Source organism: Vanessa atalanta, chromosome Z (assembly GCF_905147765.1).
Source record: "Vanessa atalanta chromosome Z, ilVanAtal1.2, whole genome shotgun sequence".
NCBI classification, from domain to species: Eukaryota; Metazoa; Arthropoda; class Insecta; order Lepidoptera; family Nymphalidae; genus Vanessa; species Vanessa atalanta.
In genome coordinates this window covers 6,802,730-6,825,792 of record NC_061902.1, presented here as the reverse complement: position 1 = coordinate 6,825,792, position 23,063 = coordinate 6,802,730, and the positions used below count along the sequence as shown (strand labels likewise).

Sequence of the window (23,063 nt, the reverse complement as noted above, 5' to 3'; positions counted from 1 at the left end):
GTTTATTTTGTGTGAGTGAGAGTAACTGTTAATGATTAATGTAAAGATAAATACGTAGGCAAGCAAATCTATTTGCATTGTCCCAGTTATAAGATACCAGTTTCACTTGAATAAACATAGTGAAATAAATAAAAATAATTAAATACAATTAGATAATAATTGCATTACGGTTTGCTATAATCAGATTCTAATCTAATTTTCTTGAAACATCCACATTTGATATTTTAACGTCGTGCTAGTATTTTTTATATGTCGTTCGTAATCGTTTCATAATATGCGGATATTTAATGTAAAATATATCGCAACGAATCGATTGATGATGTTTATATCTTATAAGTTAAAATTACTACTAGATAAAATCCTTATTGAACCCAAGTAAAAGCGGGATGGATATCTATCAGGTGTGGTATAACCGTGTACACTGAATATATGAATATAATAAGTACTTATACTACGAAGTTATTAAAAAACATTATAATATTTAAAAAAATATTGTTATATAATAAATATGATAATAATAATAATTCAATGCAAACCTTTACAAAAGCGTCCAATTAAATGAAAAATCTAGATATTCTTTATTCAAGTTACCTTATAAACATTTTTAACCGTCACAATATCTTCCATACCTCGACTGGAGTCATGAAACAATGTATTTTGTTACGGATGGTAGAAATTTTCTATGAGGCACAATTCAACATGCCAACAATAAAACGTTTCGAAAGTTTCGTTGCGACGTAAGAACTTATGGCTACAATAATGTGAGTGAATAATTAAACAATCCTGTCATAAAAAGATCGAAGCGATTATCGTTCATCTAAGCGTACGCTAAAATACAGCCGTGAATGAAGGTGTATATAAGTAGTATATAAGTAATAGTATATGGTGTATGTAATACTAATAACAATGAGAGTGTCATCAGAATGTCATCAAGTTCTTACCATACTTACCTGTTTGTTTTTTTAATTTCAAGTTAATCTCAGTAACATTTAAAATAAAAATTACAAAATTCTAAATAATGACAAAACAATGCTGGAAATTACCTTAATTTTTTCTCTTTCCATTTAAGTTGAAACCGTGCACAATTTAAAACAAGAAGTATGGCTTTCGTATAATAACAAAAGTTGGAACGCCCTACATTTTAACTTCAAGAAATAGTGTTGTACGTACAATTATTATATCGATAACCCGTAATAACATTATACGAAATAAATTATTTTTTATTTGTTTATATATTTGTATAAAATAGAATGCCAGCTACTAAACATTTCAATATATTAAAGTATGTTATGTAACAATTTCATATGTACTATTTGATGGTAGGATTTCTACAAGTCCGCCTGGGTAGGTACCACCCACTCATCATATATTCTACCGCCAAGCAGCAATACTTAGTATTGTTGTGCTCCGGCTTAAAGTGTGAGTGAGCCAGTGTATCTACAGGCACCAGGGACATAACATCTTAGGTCCCAAGATTGGTAGTGCTTTGATAATGTAATGCGCACTAATGTCTATGGGGCAGTGGTGACCGCTTACCATCAGGTGGCCCATTTGCCCGACCAACCTATAACATAAAAAAGGTATGATGTATAATATATGGAGTACTCTTTTATTTTAAAAATTTCATCCATTGACAATAACTAAAAATATCGGACCTCTAACAATTTATACATAAAGCTGTTATATAAACGATAAACTAATATATATGTAATACCAATTAAAAAAGTAATAATATTAATCTAAATAAAGTTAATATTGATGTTGGTTTATATTACTTTGATTCTGGCCTTATTGTGTGACTAATTGATATTAATAAACCATTGTAATTTACACCAAATATTTTTATCAAATCTGCACGTTTTTTATATATAAATTAACAAAATCAAATAAGAAGACCTAACGGTAAAGTGAATCTTATACACTCACAAAATTTGATCGGTTGTAATGTTCTTGTGTTTTTCTCTCGTCTATCTTATATTTGTCTGGATTTATAAAAGATAACTGAGCTCATTGCGTCGTCCTCCTAGGCGTCTAACTGTATCGTAAAATTATTCATTTACACACGGAAAAAATGATTTCTTTGTGCTATCTAGATTATATGCGATTCTATGTGTAGTGTACACAGATCTATAGTAACATATTCATTACCATTAGATTTATATTTTATATAAATATATATTATCTGTGTATTTATGCATCTGTCATCTCGAGTGACACACATGCAAAAGCGCGGGAAAACAGGATATATAAAAATGAGCACGCGGTGAAGACGGTGTGTATGCACAGCGAGCTGATATTTAAATATAATTTTTATTTTATTTTATTGGTAGATCGACTTTACATGTGAACATTACACTATGTATGAGTAATTAATTATTCTTCAGACATAAGGTGAAAACGTACGAAGCGCATTCTCATATCACAGAGTTGTATTCGCACAATGTATCTAGCCTTCAGGCTATTCAAAACCGTTTTCCATGCATGCCCTCGGGCTGTTCACAATGTGATACATAAACATAAGTTACGTTAATTTTCATGAGAATTATCATAATAATTAGATTCTATCTCTAAGGTAATTCAATATCCTATCAAAAACATAAATGTAAAAATGAGAGCCAAGTCAAATATTAGGATGTACATATACCTTGGTTGTTGTCTTTAACGACAAAAGAAGTGAGATCTAAATGGGTGCCAAGTTAAATACTCCTTTCTGAAATTTACATATAACTACATAAAATATCATTTCTTCTTATAACTTGGGATAGTATATTGTTGCCAAAGGTCTGACAAAACTATTTGACATTTATGTCAAATAGTTTTTGAGTTATGAGGAGGTCAAAAGTGGCTCCAAATGGTTCGTGTAATATTACACAAGGTGCTGCTCGCCAGTTCTATTACTAATACTAACTAGATACTAGAACTTGGCTGACACGCTACCGCGTATCTAGATATATTATCATAAGATATTTAGAGAATCTTTCTAGATCCTCATGTCCTTAAATAGCTAATGCTTGTGAATATAGCTCCCTGGAGTCTTCTATTTCGATCCGTAGGCGTCCTAAATACGTCTATTAACGACACTCACACGTTACGAAACAGTGCAAACATGCCCTTCTAAATCCCGGGTAGAGGTGAAAATCAAGTTGGAGATCGCTTCGCCGATGATGTTCAAGTCTTAACCATCGGTGAGGCACACCCCACAAAGTCGTCTTGATTTTGTCTGTACAACGATCATATCAAGTAACTGCCGCCGTTCTGAATCGGGGTCGTTAATCAAAGCGGAATTAAGCGCAACGGACGTCATCGTCCTGGTATGCGATACTGATCATTCCGAATGTGACCACATTATTAATTACTAAAAATTAAGAAAGCGGCTCTTAAGAATATTCTTAGGAGATCGATAGAAATGTTTTTACTTATTGTGTTTAAGTCGGGGCTGAATACAAACGCAAAATAATCTCTTAGCAGAGTTGAAGTCACTTGATCATTACGACCGTACGAGACTTAGACGAATGACAGTGTATTATACGTATACTGGCCTATTTATGAATCATAATAAGGCACTCTACCTATTAGTATACCATATATAATAATAATTTATGAAATCTGCTTTGCAATTTTACACCTTTAAAATTTAATTTTTCGATTTGTTTTAGAGAACGTGTGTTTTGTTTGCACGTAATTAAGAATTGCTAAAATCCCATATATTCATTCGTATTTCGAACATTCGAAAACTGAATTCTGTTTTATAGCAGTTGTAAATTTAAATTAATTCATTTGTATTCAACTGATAATAACTAGCTCTATGTAATTGTACTCTAATCTTTCGCAGAATTTTATGTACACTATTGTTTGTAAATGATCATTTAAATCTGTGTTTATTAAATGACTAAAGTAACTAATATATTAATCTGAATTAGGATTAATAATTAACTAGTTGAAATGTTAACATATAGTTTTTACTGTTTTGAATAGATAAAGAATCTAGTAAGTAAATATTTTTTACGTATCTCCTGAAGATGATCTCCCAGCATTAGCCATGTAAGCGTACTAAAACAGTTTTTAAGATAAAATACTGTCAGAATAATATCCCAGCGCAATAAAAAATATGCAAACCTTCCTCGTTCATCATTTGACTTGTTTAGAAGGTGAAAGCGGAAATGCAGACAAAAACAGAAAGCAACTTTGTTTTAAACTGTTTATAAATTTAGATTATATATTATAAGGGTATTTAAAGATAGAATAACCGTCATAATAAAACACTAACATTATGTCAATCCTGACCTTAGAATACGACCTACGTTCATCACTTCCTCTATACATCATTTATTTGTTGGCCAGGCAGTACATTGATATGATTAACTTTGACCAAGATTAACTTTAAGCCATGTTGACTCAATTATTTTTAGTTTTTTTTTTAATGTGAAAGGTGGCAAACCAGCAGGAGGTTCACCTAATCGAGAGTGACTACAACCGCCCATGGACATATTCAACACCGAGAGGTACGTTGCCGGCCTTTAAAGAAGGAGTACGCTCTTTTCTTGAAAGTTCCCAAGTCGTATCGGTTCGGAAAACCGCCGCTGAAACAAAGTGGTTGTGTGAGGCAGAAAATTTGGCATCTAGGTGGTGCGGGTGAAACTTGGAATTTTGACGAGATGTCCAAAGGTGAAATTTAGCAACCAGTATTAATCCAAACAATTCCTCGGATCGGAACATTCCCCGTAAAAAAATCGGTAGAAGATGCAGAGTGATTCAACATCTCTACGCAAAGCCAAAGGATCAAGCAGATCGGAAAGGGCTTGATCGTCGATAATTCGAGCAGTTCTACGTTGGATACAGTCAAATTGAAGGAGCTGTTACTAGGGAGCACCCGCCCAGAGGTGAGAGCAGTACTCCATATGAGGCCGAATTTGCGCCTTGTATAGTATTAGGCGATGGGCCGGCGTAAAACACTGTCTTGCTTTGCTGAGCAAAAATTTCTTATTTCCTAGGAAGTAGCAAGTAATCTCTTAAAGTCAAAATAACAACGATAATGCTTAAAAAAATATTTAATATTACCAATCCAAACCAATCTTGATAGATGTCTATCTTGGACATCTATATTGAACACATTTAGACCACGTTTAGTGGTTTTAGACGTAGACGTGTGGTGAATGTTATTTATTTGAGAGTAAACGACGTCTATTAACTTAATAACGACTTCTATTGTCTCGAAATACATAACTCTAACGACCTTTAAGGTAACCCCATACTAAGAAATGCATCACTGTCATATAACATATTGTTTAACCGCGGTGATCATTCTTCGCGTTTGGACTCCACTTCCACTTACCATCATATGTCTGTCCGTACATTAAAAAAAAATTAAATTACTTACTTACTGCAAAACATCGTTTATTATTCATTTATTTTAGATTAACGGTATTAATTAATATATTCATGAGACTATATAAACATGGTATTATTTAAGTGTATGAAGTATGTTCGCTAGAACGCGACGTAAACTAAGAAATTTTCTTCGAGTGACATGACATGTCATGCTAAACTCATAGTGTCTATACAAAATAATATTCATAACACTTTCTTACCATACCAATATAAATATAATAAGGGATACTTCAGGTGGCTTTGGCGTAGCGTTGGCTTCAAAACTACTTTGTAAATACTTTTTAACACTGGTAGCTAGTTTCAAAGGAGTGTTAAAATGGTCGAAATTATAGAAAGCATTAATTATAATTTAGGTAGTGTCACAATAAATTTAAAAAACGTATAAAGTACCCGTATCGGGCGATACAAGGGCTACGACAATGTCGAGCAAAAGAACTATAACGCAATAAAGCGATCTTATGATTTTCTAGCCTGTCTGACGCACTGTATCCAGCGACTGTGTACAGTTTCGTTGGACGGCATAAAAACAGTGTTAATATAGAGGTCAACAACGCCAGGCAAACTTGTGATGGAGGGTGCTTCGGTATACTAAAATGTTATTAACTAACGGTGTTATGTCTTCCGGTTAAAATTTGTATTCAATCCTTCAGTCTTCTAGCCTTCAATCATCCACAATTTTTTGTAAGCTATTTATTAAGTGTGATAAATTTATACTATATTTATAGAGTACAGAACTTTTTCATATCCGAGACTCAATCAATTAACAAATTAATATCATCCTCGGTGTAGCAAACCATAATTACGTCATATAAACATTTAACTTGCGAATTAATTAAAAACAAACAGATAGTGCTGATAAGCAGATGTAGGATAGAATAGTTCTCTTTAAAGAATAACAAAATATTTTGTTTGAATATCAACGTTGAACGTTTTCTGTACTGCTTGACCCACATTATATTTTACTTCGTGACGGGAATTAATATCTGTCTGTTGACAACTTTGGCGAAACCATAGTGACGGACGATCATTATGGCAACGGCACGGCTACAGTACAATCACAAAATTCAAACTATGTAAACAAATACGACTATTTCATACCAGTGATGAGGACTGGTAAAGTGCAGTACTGAAATAATTAAATTAGTAAACATATCGTACCTATATATGACTTTTATTTTATATTTACTTGATACGTCATGATCGTTAAAGCTATAGTCTTCAATTTTCATAATAAATTGTTCATATCGTGTCACCGATCCGTTAATGATGATGACCATATCGATATTTTATCATAAGGAATAATAACATATTAAATATTGATTACAAGGTCTACAAAGTGTCATTTTTCCCGCTAATCGAGTTATGTTGTAGCAACCTAGAATGTAAAATTTATATTTTGTTGGGATGATATATCCCAACAAAATCTTCTTCGTCTTCTAGCAGCGACTTTAAACTTTCTTAATAAAGAAATACGTACGTGTATGTACATATTATTTTAATGTGAAACTGTTTAACAATAATGAGATCTTTATTAATTCTGACCTTCTGACCTAAATTCGTAGATAGGTCATTCCATTTCCCTAATTATATGACTTCCCATTAAAGAAGTATAATGTTTTCAGGATTTATGGGTGTATGGGGTAAGGTAACAATCCTTTTATCGTCCAGAGTGAAACTGGACATATATTTTTGAAAAAAAAATCGAGATTTCGGGGCTGTCGTGTTTTTTATTACACTTTTGTTTTATTTGCCAAATTAGTCCGAAATTAATTCCAAATGACTCCTAATAACACGTGGTGAACGTGAAAAAGTCAAGGACTTACCTGGACAGTTTGAATTTACTGTTATCAATAAATATAGACAAGACAAAATTACATCTATATATATAAAAATAAATTGCTGTTCGTTAGTCTCGCTAAAACTCGAGAACAGCTGGACTGATTTGGCTAATTTTGGTCTTGAATTATTTGTGGAAGTCCAGGGAAGGTTTAGAAGGTGAGAAAGTATGATAAAAATGCTAGAAATTTAATAAAAAAAAACAATTTTGTTTTTCCTTAGAAATAGGGATGGTCGATTAACATTCAGAAATCAAATTGAAAGAATAGTTATATTTTTGTTTTGATGTGTCGACGGCTTTTCCATAAGTTTGCAGTTGACATGTATGTCAAAATTGAGACTGAACGATTAACATATATCCTTTTGAACGTTCTCCGCGATGCTATAAATGCTGATGATAATGTGAATAATCTGGGAAGAATGTCAATTTTGCAATTTTGTAGCCACACAAAGGAAGCCCCCGCCACATGCATGAATATGCTAAAGATGCTATGTCATATGTTAGACATTCTGGTCGCCCAAACTTATTTGTTACATTCACCTGTAATCCACAATGGTCCGATATCAAAGAGGAATTGGTACATAGTCAAACATCAGTTGATAGACATGACATCACTGACAGAATTTTTAAGCAATAATTGAAATCTCTCATGAATTTCTTCATAAAGTTGTCGTGTGTGGCTAAGTTCGTAGTTGGATGTACTCAATAGTTACCGAAGACATGTTACATGGACCTTGCGGAGTTTTCTACAACAATTCACCCGTTGGATTGTGCCATACTCGCCAATATTGTCTAAAGCTTTTGAGACTCACATCAATGTAGAATATTGTATCTCTGTGAAGTCTATAAAGTACATATAATATAAATATATAAATATGTTAACAAAGGCGATAATAAAGCGATATGGCCGTCTTTGCTGTAACCAATGTAAATGATGAAGTATCACAGTACCAGATGGGTCGCTATGTAAGTAGCAACGAAGCAATTTGGCGTATCTTTTCATTTGCGAACCATGAAAGACTACCCTACAGTAGTCCATTTGGCAGTGCATTTAGAAAATGGACAACGAGTATATTTTAATTAAGGGAACGCAGCAGACGTCACGTCCACCGATGACAACATTAGCAAGTTTCTTCAAAAGCACTTTGCAGTATGCTGATATGCCACACTATTACACATGGAATGCATCGTAAAATCGTTACAGAGTCAAAAACAAGGAACACCAGTTGAAGGACATCCAAATGTATTTGCTTTAGACGCTATGGGTCGCATCTACACAGTACATCCAAATAACGACGAATGTTATATTTGCGGTTGTTGTTAGTGAATGTTCGTGGTCCAACATCGTTTAAACAACTGAGAACAGTTAATGGAAATCTGCGTGACTTACCGTGAGTATATCAATTATTACATTTACTTGAGAACGTTTTGCACTGGGATGGTACGATCCGATAAGGATTCCGTAAGATATTCATCACCGAATCAAATTCGTACATTGTTTGCGACTATCATATCGACATGTTTCCCCTCGAATCCAAAAGATTTGTGGGTTAAGTATAGGATTTACATGTCTGAGGATGTTTTGGATCGTGAACGCCGGCAAACTTTGAATCCTACACTACAAAGGACTGCAGAAATTTAGAATGAGACATTGATCATGATAGAAGATGTGTTTATTGATGGCAAATAAAGTACTGTCGTGTTTGGGAGTGACAGCACCCAATCGTCATATGCACGATGCATTAAACCACGAATTGTAAAGAGAACAACAGTACGACACTAAATCACTGGCAAAAACAGTTCATACAAATGTTCCACAACTAAATCAACAGCAAAGAATTGCGTACGACACTTTGATAGAAGATGTGAACAGTGAAACTGCAAATGTGTTTTCGAAGCAGTTGTTAGACATTGGAAATGGTAAAGTTGCAGTGGACACCTCAACCGAATTCATCACATTACCTACAGATTTCTGTCACATCACAGACTCAAAAGAGGACCTTATTCAGTTTGTTTTTCCAGATATAGCGTAACAGTTCAATTACGTAATTCATTGAAAATAATAATACCACATTCACATTATGGTAGTACGAAGTCTGCCGGGTCAGCTAGTATTAAATAAAAATACCGAACTTATTTTAAGATATTTTATTGAGTATACTTTGAAGATTATTAATAAAAATGAGATATAACAAAAAGATCCTTAAACATAAAAAAAAGTACTAAACGCTATTGATGTATATAGGAGAATCAATATCATTGGAATAATTTATATTATTTTGTCGGTGGATTCGAGCATTACATTTAAAATATATATATATGCATAAGTATTAAAATAACCTTCTTCATAAATTTACAGTACAGTTGCAATATTGTGACTGAATAGTTGATGTGTAAAAAAATAGAGAAAAGCGATACAAGGTAAAATCAGTGACGCGAGGTAGCCACGAGACAAGATCCTTTACAGAGATCTATAAAATTACGTATAATTTAATTTGGACATTCATCGTCCGATTGTTAATTACTATAAGAGTATATTAATCAAATAAACAACTTACACAATACGAAATAGTGCTGTGTAACAATTTAATATTCCATGATTAGACGGATAGCTTATATTAATATACTATACTAATATATCAGGAAGCATTACAGTTTTTGTAAACATAATCATAGCCATATTGACATTAGCAAAAACATAATTTGAACACCACAAACTCACGACAACACTTAGCTTAACAGAACATCGGTTTATTATAGAACGATAGTTTAGTTGTTTCGACAATGTATACGATGATGTATGGAACTGAGCAAATTATCATCATTAAGTTTTTTTCAAAAGTACAAAAGACCTACCAGGTACTTATTTATAAACACAAAATGAGAATTTTAGACAATGACCGCTTTCGTAAACTCCTGTGATATAAAATAGAAGTTTATGTGATATCGTACATTAAAAGTAAATCAACTATACGTATTAGCTGCACCGTTATAACGATAATACAACAAAAACTTCGTCAGATATCAACTAAACTATTGGTTTTTAGTAAACCCATATAACGTGATAGAATTGCTTTCTAGTCTTTTTAAGTCCACGTGTCGGTGATTTGAACGAATCAATTGATTCTTTAGGTCCATTTTTATTGGTCGATGGGCGACGTATTCGTGGTGCGATTGGTTGGACGATTTAGATAAAGCATGACACAAAACCCACAGATGACGAACTTAATTATTTTTTAAACGTCACAGTGAGATTTATAGAGATTTCTTTAAAAATATATTTTTATGATTCGACCAATGAAAATGAGCATTTACATGGACAGATAAGACTCGATGATTATTCGAACGACATGAGATTAGCTGGAAGTGGTTTCACCATTTTGTACGTGACGTCATTAATTTTTTCAACCCATTGCTTCGCTGTTGACTCACATCCCGTCCTGTAGTAAAATAAACATTTTTAAAACAACGCTTATGAGTATATTTAAAAAATGTAAATACGATACGAAAATTACGGATAAATTAAGAGATTTGTCTTTGCTGAATCATTATTATTAAAAATGAGAATGGAGAAATAGAAAACCAGATTATGATTGTTACGAACAGTTGTAATTGTTTGGAATGAGGCAAATAAAACATAAAATGATCTTACTAACACAAAACAATCAACAAGTTATAAATGCTTGTTAAATAAATAACAATACTAACTTAAATTTGTAGATGGTACCGACGTGGTGGTCGATCAACTGGAAAGCGTCTGAAGCCTCCCCCTCCAGCCACACGGCGCGCCAGCCGTCGTGCAGCGGTAGCACCTTACAACGTTCCTTACTGAAGTCACTTCTGGCTGTCCTGTAGACCATAGCCAAAATTTTAAATTGTTTTATTTGAATATACTACCAAAACACTCATGCGTTTAAATTTACAACTACCACTAGAATTAAAGTTTTAAGAGAAAATAATTAATATGAGCTGACATTATTTCTGATTAATGATTGTAATCTGATTAGGCCGCAAATCTAACTCGGCAGCATAAAGTTTAGAGATCAGCTTCAGCTTTGCGAACCTTTCGAGGCAAAGAATTGAAAAAAAAACTGACTTTCAGAATCTCGGCTGCTACAGAGAATATTTGCACTGACTTCGATCTGCGGCTTTAAGCGCCAGCCACGAGGCGATAATATTGATACTTTCAACACATAATATTAATCTAAGCTTAATATTAATAACATCGAATACTTACCCTTTAAAAGTTTTAGAGCCATAAAAGACCAGAATGTTGCTGGACAATTGTAGCCAGTAGCGCTGCCACGAAGACAACGATATCTTCCTGCCATCTTTGATTATCGTTTTTCTTCTAACGTAGCTTTGAAAATCACACTCCGTCGGATTTATTATTGACAGCACATCACTGTAACACAACAAAATATATTTTGAATTGAAAAACACCATCTAGAAAGAGAATTCTTAGTTTAAATCAACTGCTCAATATAGTAAAATCATCGCACGTACTTGTTAAGGGGCTATTTCTTTGTATAGAATTAGCATCTTAACTTTAAGTATTGAGAGTGGGCTTGTTCACATTCAAAAAATATATCTTAGACGTATGATGTTATTCAAAAATATAAATAGTCAACAGTACCCATTTTCTTAATGATTAATATTAATATAAAAATTTGACGAGTACCTTTATTCTAAGGTAGATAAAAGTGTGGGTTATATATGCTTTTAGCATACATGCTAACAAAAATGACCTAATTCGGACAATGCAAAATGATTATACAGATTGAAAGTCACTTAATGAACATTGATGATATAACAAAATGACCAGCAACCTTCACGAAAGTTCCAATAACTGTAAATTTCCTCTACATATATAAAGGTACATACAGTATACAATAACAGCTATAAAATGTTTAACCTGTATGGTAATGATTGTGACATCTTAGCACCAGAGACGGAACTGGGAGATTCCAAGAGCGTGTCGTCCAAAAGATTCACTGAACCGGCCGGCGTTTTCTCATCCTTGTCTTCACTGTGACTCTTGCCAAATATACTATAATAACGAGACAATTATATTATCTTCTCAATTAAGTAAACAAATTCTAATATAACAAAAAAAATATAAAATCTCTACAAACTAAATTTAAAGGAGATTCGCTTCGACTTAATATGACCAGTTTATTTATCAATATGGGCGAATATTTGATTGTTTCGTATTTCAAAAGATTGCAATAAATCACCAACAGTTAACAGATAGTAAATTATATTTGTATAAACGTCCTGCCTGGACACTGAGAACCAACAGCTGAACTTAATCCATGAGTTATAATCTAACCTATTCTCACTGACTGAAACAAAACATACAATCTAATCAATTAGCTGAAATCAAAACACTGGAATTTTGAAAGCAGTGTCAGCTTTCAGTGCTTCTTCAGACGGTTGTTGAAAAGTTTGTTAAAAGAAGGTTTTATGCAAAAATACAAAGTTTTACGATAATTATTCACGATTTTTCTGTGTGTGACTGTGTGTGTATTTATATGCAGTTGATATTAACTAATAACATAATAAAAATTGCCTTCTGCACGACAGTATCATCTGTCTTTCGTTTTGTTATCATTTAGTTTTTGTTACACAAAAGGACGGACGCCATGGATTTTTTACAAACCAATCACTCCATATGTTATTAGATAGTTATCTGACAATGTATGCATTGCATTAATCGGTGAAGAAGTCGATTAAATCAATATAATACAAAATAAATATGACTCATTTTAAATAGAGAAAATGACAGTCAATATCTCCATAACGCGTACGTATGTTAGCATGCTCTGTGTTGCAAACAATCAACATTAAGCTGTTCCAAACTAATTTGTACAAAACATTCAACGATTAAAATTAATTTATTGATTACAATAAATTATATAATTTTACATAAATATGATAAAATACATACATATTGCGTAATATTTTTAAGAAAGAAATAAATGAAACATTGATATCATTCATAAGAATTTTTTTTTACATTTTGTACAAATTATTTGAAATCGATCAAGTATTAAGGTGAAAGTAAATTTACAGTGAAAGTGAGCAGAACGACGTACTAACATGCATTTGTTTGAGTAGCCACTAAACTATTGAAAAATTATAGATCGCAGAAAGCACACGTGTGTAAAGCGAACATAGTTTATTGTAATATCACCCGATATTAAAATCAAACATTTAAACAATCCTCCATATAGAATAAATCTGACATTAAATAACAAACACTTAGACAGCTTTCTAAATAAATGAAATGATATCGATCACCGACATGTAAAATGTGTCATTTAAAAGGGGAATTGATTTAAAGGGTTTTGTTGTGACATTGGTGAAGTTTAATTAACATATCGAGCAATATTAAGGCGATAATTAAACGAAAATAACATTAGCCACAACAAGCAGGTGCACAATATGGTTATGGCCTTATCACAAGACATAATCAATCATACCTTATTTACATTACGTTAAAACGTTTACGCCCATCAATTCTTCATAATAACGAATAAAATTCCAAACGACTAAATCATCACGATATATTTACATACTCATTTTATAAATACTATATCATACATTTTCTATTCTATGTTTTCGTTATTTATTGAAATTTTATTAAACTAAACGAAGCTAAAAATTATTTACTAAAAGCAAAATGTAACGATAAAGATATATATTTCCTAAATGAGGAAATTTTTAAGTATTCAATTGGAAAATAGAAAATAAACAATAATGCTATCATTTGACGTAGCTCGCCCCTTTTATTTATTTATACTTTTATTCGCGAATATTGTAAAAAAAAGATCTGTTTTAAGTGAACAAAAGAACCGTGTACCTTCGGAATGAATTAACTTAATATTATTAATTGAACTATTTAAAAACTAGTTGTCGCCGGCCACTTCCCCTGAGTGCTGTGAGGGGACCAGGTGTTTGGTATAAAATAGTAGCCTATGTCCTCCCTTGGGAATTAAGCTTGCTTCATATCAAATTCATTTTAGTGGTTTGGCCGTTACAGCGTAACAGACAGACAGCGTTACTTATGCTTTTATAATATTAATATAGAAGTATACGTATAAAAAAATGGTACGGTAAAATATAACACTAAACTTATGTTATAATCGTCGCATTAAAAATATACATACTTGATAGTTATTATGTTATCCGTTAAAACTGTATTCGTCTTTTATAGTCTACTTAATAAATAAAATCAAATATATTTATTGTTAATGATAATTAAAACAATACTAGGTATCCGTTATTAACAACGCTACGGAAATTTCTTTTTAATAGTTGAATTGTTTTCAAGATGATATTCGTTCGCGGTTCTTATTAATAACCCATGCATGTTTTCATTAAAATACCTTCCTCATATCACGTAACGCGCATTAAGCATGCATTTACTATTTATATATATATATATATATATATTATCTAAATACAACAAAATGCAAGCCGTCATTCAATTAACCGTTAGGAATTGAGTACACTCACCCCACACCGAAATTGACCTTGTGAAAATTTCTTGGTAAGCTCGCGCTTCGAAACCTATGATTCGATTGCCAGTGTGAAATATCTCTATATATGTGTACGGATTTTTCTAAATTAATGCTATCCCGCTTAAACAATATCCTTTTTATTTCTTCTTTGAAACCCAATAGTAATTCATTGTATCGTATTGAATATAAATTTAAGTGAGACAGCATTTATGTTATATTTATAAAAAACGCACACACCATAAAAGCAAATTTATTATATTCTATTAAATTACGCTATGTGCTGTTAGTCAATAATAATTCTGTCTGTATAGCGTACAATAATGATTATGTCTCGGTTTTATAACCACACAAATATCGAGTTCATGCGTTGACAAATAATGATGAGAATCGAGTCGGACCCATCGACAACATCATGAAGTACCTAAAGGGAAAAAGTTTGAAATGAAATGTTTTAATAGAAGCGAGAGTTATACAGTTGACTGCCTGACGGAACACAAAGATTCCAGAATGTTCGCTGATCCTTATATTATCAATCTAAACGAAGTCTCAATCGTGTTATATTAATCGTTTATTCCTATACGAAATTACTTATTACGTTTAATCAGACAGAACTTTTGACATATCTTTAAAATTCCAAGTAGTCGACTGTATAAAATATACCAGGATAACAGAAATACCAATGACCATTCACGCAGAACATTACAAAAATATATTTAAAAAATCAAAATTATAATTGAGAGTTTAATAGTGAACGAGTCAACGAGAAATTAAAAAAATAAGTTATAAAGAGGAGAAAAATAAAGAATGTAATGTTTTTGCAGATTTTTCTCCGAATTCCAATTTTAAACAAATCCCTTTTAACCTATTAATTTTAAAACTTATTGAATGTTTGTTTAATTGTTTTTCATAGTATATTATATTTGATTAGTATAGTTGAAGACATATCTCATGAAACTAGGACGTAGCCCTAAGATACCAAACGTGTAAACAAAGTTAACTACTATTTTATCGCTCGTGTCGCATTTGGTACGTAAGCAAATAATCATATGCATTTCTTAACGGTCTTCAACAGTTGCATTGATATTTTAAAAATACATCATTTAAATATAGAATTGGTTCTTGGTTTTTTTTTTAATTTACCGTTTATAAATTGATCTTGATCATTGCACAACTTACCAATACTAAGATTTTAAGTTTATGTTTTATATCATTTTAATCCCGTTTTCAAAAGTTTTATTGTATTATAGATAAAGACAATCATATGTTTTATTTAATTATAAAATACTGATAATAAATAATTGATTCGAGTTATTAACTCGTGTATATAAATATCAAGATAATACTTACTTAGAACCGAGCGAACGACATTTCCTATGAGTTGGTATGAATTTAGTTTGGCTGTACGAGCCTTGGATTCTCAGTGAACCTGAACCGAGGCGATGCGATGGCGACAAGGTGAAGGGCGTCGAAGAACCTTGGACTTGGACTTCCTTAACCGACTCCTTAGAGCCGACGCAGCTACCGATCGGGGACGGGGGCTCCAATTTAAGTGACAATCTGTTTACAATAATATACGATATAACAAATAATATAAATAATATTTCTGTACATATTATGTATGTATTTTAACTTACTTATATTGATCGTCTTCCAAAAATTTCTGCAGCTCTTCGATGTAACGCACGCTGTTTAGATAATTAGCGACGTGAGGAAGTGGTTGTATGTCATATTCAGAAGTCTGATAACGTTCCAGTGCTTTCAAAACAACTGTCATTTTGGCGACGCGATGAGGAGAACCGGATCCCACGGGATGTGCCATGTCTATATAGACTAAGTCGGTGAGAAATATACCTGGAAACCGAAATAAAACTATGTTTACACAAAACGAAAACATTAGCATCTTTAGTTAGGAATGTTAACTAGAATTCTGTACTGTATGTTCCGCCATGTTTATATTATACGTGTTTTTGTTTGTATAATATGAAACCAGAGTAATAAGTACTGTTTGTATTGTTTGCTGAATAAAATATCGCTTTACAATCCCTTTTTCTTCCGGCTAACATTTAATAAAGTGATGAACAAATAAATATGTGGTTGTTACTTTATTTAGATAATATTAATTTCAGACTAAAATAAAAAAAATGCATAATAACAGACACACATATTTTAACCGAACTATTTCTGTTTTGAGCAATTATTAAGGTATAACAGAACTAACAATAGTACGTTTGATTGATATTATACATCATACAATTTTTTACCCTGAGGTATGATTTCCGCGATAAAAACTCAAACTATCACCATACGAATTTCATCTAAATCGGTTCGGCGTGAAGAAGTAACAGACCAAGTTACGTTTGGCATTTATAATAGTTTTATAGATTCAATATGATGCAATTAGATCATTGTTAAGGTCACGTGGATCTTGTGACTTAACTCAGTGAAAGTATATTAATATAAAAACGAACACCGGAAATTCGACGAGACCTTTGACCGATTATTTATATTTAATTCGTCCAAACAATTCGGTCCTTATTTGTCCAATCATGATGTTCGAAATTCTGTTCTCTGTTCTACGATTGGTTAACTTTTGTAAAAAAACTACATCATAATTTACATTTGCATTTATAACAATCATAGCAGGTACATTACAGTCATACTATCAAATAACGATGAAATATATTATAAAAAAAAAGTTGTATTTACATATAAGTTTTAACATCAAAATATCCTTCTCTCTAAAGCAATCGCAGATTGATAACCCGTCGAATATCATTCGTAATCAGCATTCGGCCGGATAAAAATATAATGACAAATATGCATAGAATCTTCGTTGCAACCGTAATGACCTTTTACAAATTAAACAAAATTGTGAACCTCAATGCTTTTCGGTCGATCGGGCTGTTATCTTTTTTTTTATCTCTAATACACATTCTATTTACTTGGACTACAGCAACCTCGATAAGGGATGCTATTTATGATTAATGTTTGTGTAAATATATTTATAAACTAACATGATTACAATAATAATTAGTTTATTTATCGTTTCCGGTACATGAGAAAAAATATTTATTCTATCAATGCGATAAAAACGCTTCATAATCAATGTTATAATTAATTAATTAATGTAAAACAAACAACACTATATAGTGAATATATTTATTTTTTATAAATATAATCTTTTGTAGTATGACCACCATGTAGTAAAACATAACATTAAGTCATTACCTATACTAGTTTTGCAGAGGTGACTATAGATATTTGTAAATTGTACAACATTTCAACTCTATTGTTCAAATTCAACGTCTGAGTAGAGCTGGTTTAAGCATTCGTTTTATAAATTAAAAAAAAAACATTTCATAGAAACCCGCCATCTTAAATTTAAATCGTATCATACCTTTGAATGGTTTATTATATATTCCTAAAAATATAAACAAACATCCTTTTCATACCTCAGTATTATAGTTAATGTTAAAGTTATTTTATGTGTATCTTACTCCTTTCAAAGAGAAAATACTGGACGAATTCTAGTTAACCTTTTATTGTAATTTACAAAACAATATTGGTATGTATCCAATAGTAGAATAAAAAAATAAATTACAATCGGCTAATAATATTTACATATATTAATTATGGTGAAATTAATATTTTTTTAAACTATGTTTTTGTATAAGGTCTGCTTAGGAATAGTAAGCCTTATTGCAAAATAATGCAAGTCACAGAGCCACTATACTACTATATATTAATTATTGATAGCTAGCTAGCAAAAGAGAAATATTAGAAAAACAATATGATGTTTTAAGATGCATTCGCATCATATTTCGTTTGGTTAAGCAAATTCTAATAGAACTAAGCATAACTCTACTTATAAGGTGTGGCGGCGTTCTGTAGATATTAATGTCACAGTAGACAACATTTGTAATTTAAGATTTGTTTATCGAAATTGATTAGGTTTAGAATGTTGTGCTCAATATCAACTATTTACAACTACAATGATTTATACGGCTTATACTCCGAAAACCGATTTTTTATCTTCAAAAGTGTTTAATTAGTGTAATAGAGGCTAATTAGTTTTAAGTAATCATTGAATGCTCAAAATTCCAAGTAAATACATTATGGTATTCAAAAATATCTGCAATCTACAAATTAATTTTTTGATATTGTTATAATTAATTTATCTGCTTATCACAAATACATGCAAATTCAATTAATTGCTAATAAATGATAGCTTACCAAGGTAAGGTATGCATGGTAGAGTAATAGACCGCATGTACTCTCGGAGAGCTGTCCAGTTATCCTTCTCACCAAATAACTCTGCGAGCTTGTCAAATTGTTGCTTATCCTTTTTGGACAAGCAGGACCATGTTTTTGTCAATCTATTAAATATTTAATAAAGCATAAGTTAAAAATAATTATATAATAAAAAAACATATCAAACTGTAGGTAGTAATACCTTTACAAAATATGCATTGGCATATATCTATAACGACATATATTTTGCAATATACTTATATTTCTAACTCATGGAATGTTTCAGTGGAATAATGTTTCAATGGAATAATTCAATCTAAGACAAAGCAATTAATTAAGCTGAAATTTTTTACTATGTGGATTGCCACAGATTGAATTGTAAAGTATAATAAAGTGTTTCTAGTTATAGTGCATTCAAATACTTTTCTTTTAAACAAAGCCCAAACGCTTACCTGTATATACTAGCACTATGCAAAGCTGAAATTACTGCAAATAGTGAATGGAGATTATTCAAGTCGTATAATTTCTTTGCCACCTTTATAAAGTGAGCCAGCGTCTCTGCTCGAGCCTTTGGTGATTGACCATTGAGTATTTCTTGTACAGTCCAAAAACTCACCTAAAGACATAAATAAGAGTTAAAATCATATAAGTGATATAATAATTTTATATGTAGGGAGTGTATTATTTATGATTTATGAGAGTATATTATATATTTTATGAAAAAACTTGAACTGTGTGTAATATTTATTTCGTTTAGTTTATTTAAGGCCAGTTTCACCTGACCTGATACAATTCAGATGAAATATCAGAGTTTAATTGGAATGATTATTGGTTGATGATAAATGAAGACCCGATAGATCAAGCATTGTTCAGAATTTTAATATTAAAGACATGGCCATCTGACTATTCCCATCATTTCAAAAACTGGTGTTAAATATTTAAACAGTTTTAAGCATATCTTTATATAGTCAATGCTTTGACTGTCCATAGTATTGATAAAAAAAATGTATAAAGCTTAACATAATAATTACCCTGTTAAATCTTTTAGTGAAAGCGACAACATTTGGAGCCACAGTCAATTTGTTAAGTTTCGTCCAGCCACATGTGGTAAGTTCCTCTGGCTGAATTGATTTAAAACATGGCAAGTCGAGAAGTGATAATTGATTAGCAATATCTTCAGGGGCTATCCGTAATGCTGAGCACACTATTTCATCCCAGGACTGATTGATAGAAGAGGCTGCTGGAAGACTACTCGTCTTATATTGATATATTGGATCATGCTGACGGTTAGCAGCATTATCGCCTAGTCTATAACAATTGAATAAATCCATCAGCATTTGAAATTATACATCAGAACTTAATTAAATTATCACTTTGTTGTTTATTATTTGAATAGTTAATATTAATATTTATAGTTTAACTTGATTATCTCAAATCTAATATTCATTTAGCTTGGCATATGGACCTAAGTTCAATATTGGAATAAATCCAAAATCTATTGGCAGTTGCGACAAATGTTTCAATAAGCTTATACAAATTCACTTATAACAATTTATACATTACAAATTGTAACCTATATATTATCAGAACAAATAGCACTTACGCATAGTTATAGTAACAAGCACAGTCATCTTTAGTGTATGTTTCTTCATTGTGAGAGTTTATGGGGGCATTTGAGACTTTTTTGATGTTTTTTGATGTTTTATCTTCCAGCGGCCAATTTTCTTCATCTTCATGCTATAATAATTATAGAGGATATCTTGTATATCAAAAAGAATTTAAATCTTGAGTAGAACAGGATGTAATGTAGAATGTAGGCGTGAGTGCAGTATTTAATCAATACCTCCTAAATTAAAAAGTATGCATCTAATAGAATTTAATCAAATGGAACAATAATTTTTCAAATTTAGTAATTGTCGTATACAAAGCCCGGTAAACTAAGTACTATATCAAATGAATAAAATTATGAAACCCTTTTTACAGAATAGCAATAACCAAAACATAGAATTAATTTCATACCTCTACAATCCTAAGAACAGCCAGACTATCGCTCAAAATATCCCGTGGCATTTCTGGCAATAAGAATTATAGCACATAACGCAAAATATTTTAAACTTATTAATATTTAATTGAATAATTGTTGCACATTACTAAGATCACATAATATACACTGATATATAACTCAATTGATACATTGAAGGACTAAATATCCTGTTTACGATAGCAGATAGTCAAAAGTAAACGAAGTGATAATGAATGAGAGAACATTTGTAAAAACACTCCTATAATGACAGCGACATGATTATCACTACAAAATTTATCACATTCACAGCATACTAATTGTCAACTATTTATAGGTACTTATTACTGTAAGTTTAATAAACAGTTTTAAAACGAATAAGGAACAAAACTCATATCCTCAAACGGATTTCATAAAATAATGTATTTTTTTATTAAAATCCTCACATTTATTGATTATTTAATTAAGCTCAACTTTTTGTAATATAATAGATAAAGGTTAATTTCAGGTCTTAAATTTTAGTTCATAAAAATAAAATTATAACAGAATAACAAAGTTATTAAGAATTACAGAACGCCAATAATTAAATTAATAAATTAAATCAAACAAGTGTACATATCAATTTGCAAATTAAACTTAAATAGTTCGTTCTGAAATCTGAATTCTGCATTTATTTTTTACAATCGATAATAAAGAATAAGATACTATTTATAATCTGTTACTTTTATTTGTATAACGATTTAAAGAAAGCTATTCATTAACTGGTATAACCGATGTCACATATTTTTCTATTTAGTAATAAATATATCAACTAAAAGCTAATATTTTGTTATTTGTAGAATTATTTTAGAACCTTTGATCTATGAAGTTAAATGGGCATGGATTAATATCATCTTACAGAATGATGACTATCAAGAATAAATTCGATGTTAAGTAAATGTAACTTGGGTATTCAATTAGTATGTACGCAATAGCGAGGAATGCGAAAATTAATTTATAATATTTATTTATAGGTATAAGTATATTTGACGTTTATTTGTATAAGTACTTGTTCTATTAGCAAAAGTATGCGTATCAAACAATGACAAGAAAAAAAGACTAGTTAGGTCTAATTTGAAGTAAAATTAGAATGTTTTCTATACTTTAAAAAAAAATCTTGACAGCATAAGAGCAAGAAAGAATAATTTTACTTTGGAGTACGATTCAGTAAATTGAAAAAAGGCTTAACATTGTTACTAAATAATTTTACGCAGTCCTAAAATACATACAAGAGTTTATTTTTATTCTAATTAATTTACATTACTTACGAGTTTAGTATAGAGTCAAGCGTATTTTTTTGTACAAATATATGTCAAATCGAATTTAGCTCAGAGTCTTTTTTAGCATGACATATTACATATTGATACTTATTATCCGATTGATACAACACCATCCCCTATAACAACATCTTTTTAGAATAAAATTTTAATAACATAAAATGTACATTCAATAAGGCTTTGCATTGTTTCAACAGTATGCAACAAAACAACATGTAAAACCAATAATACCAAAATATATTGAAATTTAACCTTAATCCAGCTTTTATAATATTCAGGGTTTTAATTATTATAACATTATATGAATATTAAATAATTAATTAGGGACTAGTTACAAAATTTAAAATCAAATTTACATTTACTTTTTGATTTTTAATGTTAAAGAATATTTATATATGTTCCTAGAGGTCCCTCGTAATAAAAACCAATACAATAAAAATCACTATCTAGGCATAGATATATCTATATAAAAATAAATAGAGCAACGCAATAGCGACGAATAGAAAAAAAGCAATGGCTGAATAAACTTCCGTTGAATGTGGAAACAGTGCCATTCCTTTTATATTGACAATTTTATACAAGTTTTTTTCACCGAAATATTGCAATAAATAATCTTTTATAAATATTATTTTGTTTTTTCATATATAAAAAGCTTAAATAATGTTTTAAACTAAAAACATATTAATTTAATAAGTCCTTCAACTGTACATTTAGTAAACTGTTAT

General features: G+C 31.0%; 1 protein-coding gene across 3 annotated transcripts; it reads right to left on the bottom strand.

Moving 5' to 3' along the window:
• Positions 1 to 9,380: 9,380 nt before the first annotated feature.
• LOC125075934 (ras-specific guanine nucleotide-releasing factor RalGPS1) lies at positions 9,381 to 21,414 on the bottom strand. 3 transcript variants are annotated; one of them, XM_047687800.1, is made up of 12 exons: positions 21,022 to 21,414; positions 20,606 to 20,739; positions 20,034 to 20,239; positions 19,455 to 19,618; positions 18,985 to 19,127; positions 16,386 to 16,602; positions 16,099 to 16,308; positions 14,747 to 14,800; positions 12,141 to 12,275; positions 11,463 to 11,630; positions 10,934 to 11,074; positions 9,381 to 10,665 (listed from the first exon to the last, which is right to left on the bottom strand). In XM_047687800.1, exons 2-12 carry the CDS (start codon positions 20,652 to 20,654, stop codon positions 10,563 to 10,565), a joined length of 1,590 nt encoding a protein of 529 aa, XP_047543756.1. In that variant the 5' UTR covers positions 20,655 to 20,739; positions 21,022 to 21,414; the 3' UTR covers positions 9,381 to 10,562. The 3 variants fall into 3 exon arrangements, with proteins under 3 accessions (XP_047543756.1, XP_047543754.1, XP_047543755.1); XM_047687798.1 differs by having other exon boundaries at positions 20,034 to 20,310; positions 21,022 to 21,409; XM_047687799.1 differs by lacking the exon at positions 14,747 to 14,800 and having other exon boundaries at positions 20,034 to 20,310; positions 21,022 to 21,406.
• Positions 21,415 to 23,063: the final 1,649 nt, after the last annotated feature.

Bases quoted from the DNA above. Each gene is read 5' to 3' on its own strand.
- LOC125075934 (XM_047687798.1), bottom strand. From the start codon at position 21,072: ATGCCACGGGATATTTTGAGCGATAGTCTGGCTGTTCTTAGGATTGTA. The intron at 20,740-21,021 runs GTATGAAATTAA...TAATTATTATAG, and splicing joins CTGTTCTTAGGATTGTAGAG to CATGAAGATGAAGAAAATTG. The intron at 19,619-20,033 runs GTAATTATTATG...TTATGTCTTTAG, and splicing joins TCACTAAAAGATTTAACAGG to GTGAGTTTTTGGACTGTACA.